This window comes from Haplochromis burtoni, unplaced genomic scaffold (genome assembly GCF_018398535.1).
Source record: "Haplochromis burtoni strain Fernald_Lab_line unplaced genomic scaffold, NCSU_Asbu1 Contig_86, whole genome shotgun sequence".
NCBI lineage: Eukaryota > Metazoa > Chordata > Actinopteri > Cichliformes > Cichlidae > Haplochromis > Haplochromis burtoni.
Genome location: NW_024582447.1, coordinates 1,825,127 through 1,833,643, shown reverse-complemented (window position 1 = coordinate 1,833,643; position 8,517 = coordinate 1,825,127). Strand labels below are relative to the sequence as shown.

At 38.5% G+C, this 8,517-nt stretch overlaps 2 protein-coding genes across 3 annotated transcripts; one reads left to right on the top strand and one right to left on the bottom strand.

The window, feature by feature from the left end:
* Nucleotides 1–234: 234 nt before the first annotated feature.
* LOC102297290 (platelet-activating factor receptor) lies at nucleotides 235–4,551 on the top strand. 2 transcript variants are annotated; one of them, XM_042222473.1, is made up of 3 exons: nucleotides 252–363; nucleotides 451–472; nucleotides 2,356–4,551. In XM_042222473.1, exon 3 carries the CDS (start codon nucleotides 2,362–2,364, stop codon nucleotides 3,484–3,486), a length of 1,125 nt encoding a protein of 374 aa, XP_042078407.1. In that variant the 5' UTR covers nucleotides 252–363; nucleotides 451–472; nucleotides 2,356–2,361; the 3' UTR covers nucleotides 3,487–4,551. The 2 variants fall into 2 exon arrangements, with proteins under 2 accessions (XP_042078406.1, XP_042078407.1); XM_042222472.1 differs by lacking the exon at nucleotides 451–472 and having other exon boundaries at nucleotides 235–363.
* Nucleotides 4,552–4,568: 17 nt separating this feature from the next.
* On the bottom strand, nucleotides 4,569–7,801 carry LOC102296987. Its single transcript, XM_005925635.3, has 6 exons — nucleotides 6,750–7,801; nucleotides 6,598–6,645; nucleotides 5,489–5,761; nucleotides 4,917–5,060; nucleotides 4,776–4,803; nucleotides 4,569–4,683 (listed from the first exon to the last, which is right to left on the bottom strand). Exons 1-6 carry the CDS (start codon nucleotides 6,793–6,795, stop codon nucleotides 4,569–4,571), a joined length of 654 nt encoding a protein of 217 aa, XP_005925697.1. The 5' UTR covers nucleotides 6,796–7,801.
* Nucleotides 7,802–8,517: the final 716 nt, after the last annotated feature.

Genomic DNA, 8,517 nt, shown 5'->3' with positions numbered 1-8,517 from the left:
TTAATTAGCCCCTAGGACATAGTTTCCTGATTCCTTTACTCATATCGCACACGTGATGTTTCTATGGAAAAAAAATGTTAAAACTCCAGCGTTGCATTAAAGCGGGGGTTCCTATTCCTTTTCACGGGAACCGTGAAATCGTATAGCTTAATGTTCCTTGTATTGCGCAACTCGGGTCTTTCCTAAGAAGACTGAAACGACACCTCCTCCGCTCTGCCCAGAGAGAACACTCCCACTCACACGCTCACAAGACGCACAAACCCCCCCTCTCTCAGAGAAGTCGCACTGTTGCTGAACTGAAGCTGTAAATCCATTCAAAGTGTTTACGCGCATCAGGAGACTGAAAACAGAAGAAGCAGTTGTGTAAGTGTACAGTTCTCCTCGTTATTTCTCGTTTTACGTGACAAAGTGAGTGAGGATATTAATCATCGGTCTAATAATATGTTTTAGTAAAGAAGAGAAGACAGCAAAGGTAAAAGCATCCTTATTTTCACAAATCGTTCAGTTTTTATTTTGCTTGGAAAAAATCGTCAGTTTATCATTTATTCAAATTAATCGCATTTTTCTGTTTCTGCTGTGCCTCCTTTCTTCATTTCGTAGCTTCATATCTGTTTAAATTAAGATTTTAGAGGAGGCAGTGTTTTGCTCAAAATTTTTAACGTAACTATTAATTACAGTACATCATCCAATATTAACCGGATCAGTAAATATGGACTAGCCATTATAGTGCAATTAACTCCGTTTGATGACATCGGTAATTGAAAAATAATTGTAATATCTGAAACAGAGTACCTTACAGCTGTTTGTGAATTAACTGCTGCTCTACTCAAATCTATAAATGGATTTATTTATTTATTTATTTATTTTTTTGGGGGGAGGGGTCCACAGTCTTTACAATGCTGTGATTAATTAAATCAATATTAAATTGATGATTAATAGTTGACAAAAGGAAATGTTTCTATGTCACACTCCTTGACTGGTTATGAGGTCATTGGTTGTTCAGAGGAAACCGTTAAACAGGTTTCTCTGAACAGATCTGCATAAGACAGATCCAAACAGGTTATAAAATAAACACCTTTGGCACTTATTCAGAAAAAAGTGCTGTAAAAATGGTACTCAGTTAAATTTGTTCACAAGCTGATAGTATTTAGCAGTGTCAGCTATTTCCCAGTAACAAGGGTGTGTCAGTTTATCAAACAGCATCACAGCTCATTTACTGTTGGACTACTGTTCTTTATTGTAAGTGGGTGTCAAGCTTGTCTGTAATTTGTTGTTCACACATTCGCCCCACCGAGTGAAATCCCATTGTTCAGTGACAGATTCTCCTCGAACATCTTTAGGTGTTTAGAGTTTGCACCTCCAATCAGTGTCAGCTCCTTTACAGCAGATTAAAGTCTGAGAACCACATCTTTTTTCAATCTTTGACCTTTTGCACTACTTTCAGTTTTAATTCTGATGCTTGTCTTTGAATGAATTCAAGTCATGCCAGAGTGATCACTATCAGCAGCTTCAAGTTCTATAACCATTTTAGTCTTAGTGGCAAAACCAAAGATAAAATGAACATAAAACAGTCACAAATCCAACCTCAATCTTTCCCTCGTGGTCTGCAACTGAGTTTTTAAAGGCTTCATGATGTATAGTGTTACTGCAAGATGCCGATTAATGACTCTACCTATAAAGACTTTGACTGAGAGTTAGATCTTAGATGAGTAATAAGAAGTCTATGGCAGATAAAGTCCCAACAGGCCCTTTTATACAGAGTGTTGAGGTATTTGTTCGGACACAGATTATATTACTATGATAAAACTACAGCTGTGCAAAACATGGCCACAAAACTTCACATGAAGCGTATGTTCAAATATGGGTGCGGTCCAGCAACTCAGTGATTTCATGCTTCTGTTGTTTCCTGGCAAGATGGTCTCCAGTTTAAAACGTATCATACTTCTGTGCCATTACATCAATTTGGAACATATGATTCATAGCACAAAGAAATGTTAAGACTTCTCAGACTGCTTAGAATTACCTGACAATTTCAGAAGATGTGCTCAGATAACAAGAAATTAATTAATACAATAAATGTATGGAATGGCTAATAATTTATCTGGTAAATACATTTGTGCCAATAAAAGGTGATAGATAACTTAGTCCTTGCAGCAAGGAAAGTGCCCTCTTTCTTTATTTTAAATCTTTCTTACTCATTTACTTTTTTTGCTTTTTCTCTATACTGAAATTGAAATATCACAAAAAGTAGTTGTTCTCAAAGATTCTACTTTCTAATATACCCTACCTTTCTCATCTGCATCAAAAGTCTGAGTAAACCATTGTACTGATGATAATATATGTTGTGTCCCACAGGCAAAGATGAATGAAACTATAGGGAATACCAATGAATCCACTTTCCTGGACTCTCAGTTTCGTTATGTGCTCATCCCGGTTTTCTACATCGTCTTCTTCATCCTGGGCTTCATCTCTAACCTCTACGTACTGTTTGTCCTGCGCTGCCTTCGTCAAGCCAAGGCCATGGGAGAAATCCGTATCTACATGACCAACTTGACCATTGCTGATCTTCTGTTTGTGTGTGCTCTTCCCTTTTTGATTGATTACTATATCCGTGAGGGAGACTGGGTTTATGGAGACGTCATGTGCCGGGTGACAGGCGCCTTCTTTTTCATCAACACTTACGGCACCATCCTCTTCCTTTCAGCCATCAGCATCAACAGATACTGGGCGGTGACTCGGCCTCTAGACGCAGCCTCTTCGGACCACAGAATTCGTGGAATCATCGTCTGTGTTTTTATCTGGGCATTTGTTCTGGCGATGTCTGTCCCTTATCTGGTGAGTCCAGGGACCAACGAGCACTTTAAAAACAACACGAAGATCCTTCGCTGCTTTGAGGGATACCAGGGTAAAACTAATTATGAGAAGAAAAAAGTGGCTGTCACTCATTTTTTAATAATTGGATTGTTCTTTGGTATCTTTTTGCTCGTTGTGATATGCAATATCCTTATTGCTCGAGTGTTAATTTCTCAAAGGCCTCCAGAATCAGAAATTCGGTCCTCAGCAGCTCTTTCTAAAAAGTCCACTGCATCCTCGACTTTAAAAAGGCCCAGAGGGGTGAAACGGAGGGCTCTCCAGATGTTGTGGGCAGTGGTAGGAGTGTTTGTCCTGTGTTTCCTGCCACACCATATAGTTCAAGGCCCCTGGGCTCTGGCAGTGCTGGAGATCGAAGACGGCTTCGGCCACGTGAAGTACAGCAAGACCACTCGTCAGTTGCTGAACGACGCTCATCAGATCACCCTGGTTCTTATGGGCCTCAACTGCATTTTGGATCCTGTAGTTTATTATTTTGCCACAGGGAAGTTTAGAAGGTTCATCACAGCCCACATTAAAAAATTAGCAAAGGGAGAGGGATGCTCTCAAATGGCCACCACACAGATTTCCATGGATAGCAGGATTCCAAGTCAGAGACTCCCAAGCGAGCACTAGCTGACCAGAGATGAGTGATTCATACAAGTTCAATACATGTCTAAAATCTGACTATCAAACTCATGTGACTCTCTCATGCTGATGGCGAAGATTACATGCAATAAGGCGTTGAGGCATGCACATCTGGGACAATAAACTGTTTAACTTCATGTGATCTCGAACACGTCGCCTTCTGAGTTGCCCCAGAATTTCTGCACTTCCTGTGTGAAGAACAAACCGAAAAGCAGAAGTTTTGCAAGCAGCCAAAACTTTATGTATCTTTAAAGAACAATAGCATCACTCGATGATGACACAAGACATCTTCTCACACAAATCCTGTGGCGGTGTTTGACACAACATTAGGACACAAAAGCAGGAGAAAATGACAGAATAACATACATATGTGGGTACACCTTATCTCTACACGTCTGATGTTATGTCAGCAACATGTGTTGTAATCGCCCTGTCTGTCCTCTCTGAGAACAACTTTAATTTTTTTTCATCAGGCAAGTTAAATCAGGTATTGTGACACCAAGGAACAAAAGCAGTAATGCCTGGGGTACGTTTCCTCTCTGGTGTTCAGTGTTGGGACACTTCATTTATGTCTTGTGTTGAAATCTTATAATTCACTGAAACAGACAGAAGTAGCGTACGTATGTGTATTTAATGTGTATCTGTGGAAATGAATTGTTTCTAACGTGAGACTTTTTGTTGTCGCAAATTTTGTATTTTCTATTGACTTGAACCTTTTTGTTATTATATATTGTAAAAAACAACAAACAAACAAAAATACTCCCTAAAATTTGAAAATCTTTTGTATGTTTTTCAGTTTTGCAATGTCACGATTAAAAGGAGAAGAAAAACAAGAAGCTTCCAGTTAATATATAAACGTACAAACGCTATCGCCTGCGTAGATGCACTCAGCTTCTCTGGGTTTTAACCACATTTATGGTGTGATAGCTTCTGCGCAACAGATAAAATCTGATAAGTCAGGAAGTAAACTCACTGGCAATTTTCATATAACTAACCCAGAGATAGAGTAAAAAAAAAAAAACAGGCTTGTTTTAATCAGTCCACTTTCCACTGCATGTCTCGATCTCCTTTCACGAGAGACTTGAGTACACACCCTCCCAGGTCACATTGGCGGGTTCCACATCGGCGTAGCCTTGGCTAGTGTAGTTTATGTACACGTCGGTGTCAGGCTGTGGAAGATCTCCCCTAGTGTAAACAGAAATATTATCTGTGAATAGCTTGTAGCAAGAGTTAAAGTGCATGACTGAAGTGTGCATGCTTCTTCTCTCAAGACTTACGTTGGTGTAATTTCAGGTCCAGGAACATCTTAAAGAAAAAAGAAAAAAAAAAGAGTCACAAAACATTTTAATTCATACTGATTATGGCACTCATTGCCCTCCATACTTGTAGCCCTCTATACAAGAAGAGCTCAGAGATACCTTTAACTGCTGGAGTGCTGGAGGTGGTCACTGTTCCACTGGTCCTTTGGAAGCCCAGCCAGAAAAAAATAACAGCAGCGATGATGATGATGATCAAGATCAGAAGAGAAAAGACGAAGGCTGTTATTCCTAAATTCTCTCCCACTGTTGGGAGTTGAGGAAAGAGAAAAGAGACATTAAGACTTGTAACTTCACAGCCAGATGACGCACCCAGCATAAATAAAAGATTAATGAATCCAGTCAGTCATGATTGCTATCCATTGTATGATAATCATTTTACAGTTCGCTATTTCAGTTTAAAAGTGAAAGCCTTAAAGATTTTTTCCAGGTTTTTATGGAATAAATATAAATTACTCAAAACACAAGTAAATACACCTAAAGTGTATTAATTGTCGAGTATTTAATTAAATGTACCATTCAAATTATTATTTTTTATTCATTTATTTATCTACATAAATATGCATTTAGGTCCTATTTAGGCAATTCTAATATTTATTATTTATTTTTTAAATAAGCAGATTCGATCATCCCTATTTTAGTAAGTTTAGGGTGTGAGCAAACACATAACCAACCTGTGGTTTGTGTTGAAATGATGTAAACTGTGTAGGTTTGGTTTGCGCAGTTGACAACTGAAGAACAGCAGCGGTACTCCCCACTTTGCTCTGGCTTGGTCAGGATCAGTTCCCTACTGTTTCCCTCTTTTTCCCAGGTCTGATTTCGCAGGCGTACCCATGACCAAGTCCCAGTCACTGATATTATGGAACTGCTGCAGTACAGGCTTACTTTTTGTCCTGCTGCAACCGGGTAGTCCGGCGTGGCCACCACCCATAGAGGAGGAAATGTTTCTGTGAAGGAGAGTGCAGAAATAACAGGAAGTTGAGGTAAAACTGTAACCAATCACATTTTTAAGCAGGACATAGATGTTGCATGCTGAATGCGTACATATAAACTATTTGCTGACCACAAAAGCGATATAGTTCTAGAAATAGCAGTGTTGGTCTGTTGGTCACTCGATTTACTCATTCAGAGAATGAAGTCATTGAACTTGAATGTTTTTTTTCCCTTTTTGTGCCACTGTACAGTTTTTTTCCCCCCAGTGAAATATTCAAAAACTCTTCTTCTTCATAAGAGGTAAAGCAAGCCATGGTGATGAAGACGAAGTCCTAACTGCTTTAGTGATCTTCTAGCTTTTAATGTGGTGCCATTTGTAAAGCATTGCTGTTGACCAAACTCAGTAAAATATGTCAATAATATCTGGCAAGTCAACTGCACACGATCACATAGGATTTATTCCAGTAACTTAGGTGATCCTCCTGGGTTTTCCCTTTGTTGTTTATATTTGAATATGTGAAAAACTGTTAAGCAGCTCATTTAGTTTGGATATCCATGCCTAAAACAGGATGATCTTTAATAACTTTCCATTGTCATCATAAAATGTTTGTCTTGTCGAATATTTTGGGTCAGGTTTAATTACCTTCAATGCCAAAGATAGTTCAGATCCTCTGTTCCACTTAATGTTTAGTTTTAATTATCAAATGTTAAATCATAAGAAGGGTGTAACATGTTATTGAACAGCTCAAAATACTGCAGTACACAGCAATGTTTAGGTTCACAGAGCCACCAGCTTAATTTCAATCATTTGATTCGATCTATCCTTCCAAAAGTTCAGAGTCTGTATTACCTTTGTGAGTCACTGGAGCTGTCGGGGAACTCAGAGTCTGGTTTTGGGCTATAAGTGCAGACAAAATAAGAGGCAAAAATTATTCATGACAAAGCATTAGAAGTCCACTTTCTAGATTCTGTTTTAAAATTAAATGGAAGAAATGTGCTTACCTGTACCCTCAAAGGAAATAAAAAGGAGAAAAAGGACAGGCAGCATGTTGTTTGAGATAAACAAGAAGCAAATACTGCAGTTACCTCTGGCTAACAGGTAGAAAAATGAATCACTGTGGTACTTTAAAATATAGGTGAAAGTGGGGGGGAAGTAAAAGACTGGCAAACTGAGAGAAGGGAAGTTTAAAGTTCCTTTATACAAATAATCAACAAAAAGAGAGAAATAATAATTGGACTCTTCAATCTTCCATACAGGGGAAACTGTGTGCAGTGTTTCCACTGCCTGGCAATACGAGCAAAAAGCAAACAAAAAAATATATATACATAAACACAAATGAGAAGAGTGATAAACAAAATGGACTGAAGCTTGAGCTTCCAATCAGAAACGTGGACTGGAGAATTCAGGGACTGATCCACTGCCTTTCTGACTGCCAGATGACCCACTCTACCACCTGAGCCGCAGCCACTGATAAAAAAATCCCAGGTCTCACTCACAACAGCCTTAAATCCATATAAAGAGCAGCTGCAGCCCCCTGCCCGAGACTGCAACATCAATCTTTTCCTGACTGAATGTGAAGTTACATCTCAACTCAAGTTATATTAATCCAGCTTTTTGAGTACTTATGATTTTTAAGACATTGCACTTCTTGGTCAACCTGGAGACTGGAATATTGGAGGACAAAAGAAAAAGTTTCAGACCTAAAAACCTATTTACAGAAGATGAACACTTTCTAGAAGTCATGTTCTTAAGAAACAACAAAAAATCCAGCAAAGAGTTGATACAGGAACTGAAAGCGAAATGTTTTCAGTGGAAGGGTCGCTGAGGATCAAAACAGTGAGAAAAGTCTGAGGTCTAATGGAGTGATCAATCCAAATTTTTAATTTCTGGTCCGAATTGTCGGAGAAGATCAGGAAAGAGAGTTTGAACAGTGAATGTCTACAGCCATCTGTGAAACACGGTGTAGGCCGTGTCAGTGGTGTTTGAGATATTTTCAAAATATCTGTAAATAAGATTTGAAACCAGCATGCAATAAGATCTGGAAAATGCGTGATTCACAACATCTTCACTTTCAGCATGAAAACGATCCCGAACACACTGACAATGTGACAGTGTGTCAGAAAAATCACACGGTGGAAAGAAGATAAGATAAGATAACTCTTTATTGTCATTGCGCAGTCATACATAGTACAATAGTACAATGAAATTGGAAAACTGTCCTACGTCGGCACTACATGTAACTGTGGAGATACAGAAATTCTTTTATTGCTGCCATATAATCTGCATCATTATAATTGCATTAATAACATTCTTTACAGCATTATTTCATCTAATAATATTTCTCACAGTATTGATACTGCATTACAGTTGTTTATTGAAGATGTCCATTTGAGGATCCTACCATTATGTTAACTTTTATTACAAGTACGGTTAGAAATATTTTATACACATTGCATATCTGTGCTTATTTTGAGTTGATGTTCGGTTCATTAAGGGTCTTAAGCTTCACTGGCGTGACTGTCCAGGTGATACATGCTGAGGGAAACTAGAACATAGAAGGATAACTGCAATGCATGCTTACAGTACATATAATACATATAATCTAGGAATGTGTCCGGCCTGAGGCCTTAACTCATTTGGTGTCTTACTATATTTTATTCTACTTGGTAACAGATGATCAGAGTCAATAATTAGCCTCAGAGACCCCGAGGGCTTGAAGTTTATTGCCTTGTATGGAAGGTGTTATAGAAAAGAGAAGTTCTATGTCTG

Coding starts and splice junctions, on each gene's coding strand:
- LOC102297290 (XM_042222472.1), top strand. CDS start 2,362: ATGAATGAAACTATAGGGAATACCAATGAATCCACTTTCCTGGACTCT.
- LOC102296987 (XM_005925635.3), bottom strand. CDS start 6,795: ATGCTGCCTGTCCTTTTTCTCCTTTTTATTTCCTTTGAGGGTACAG. Junction 5,061..5,488: donor CATTTCAACACAAACCACAG/GTTGGTTATGTG, acceptor AACTCCCAACAG/TGGGAGAGAATTTAGGAATA. Junction 4,684..4,775: donor GGACCTGAAATTACACCAAC/GTAAGTCTTGAG, acceptor TGTTTACACTAG/GGGAGATCTTCCACAGCCTG.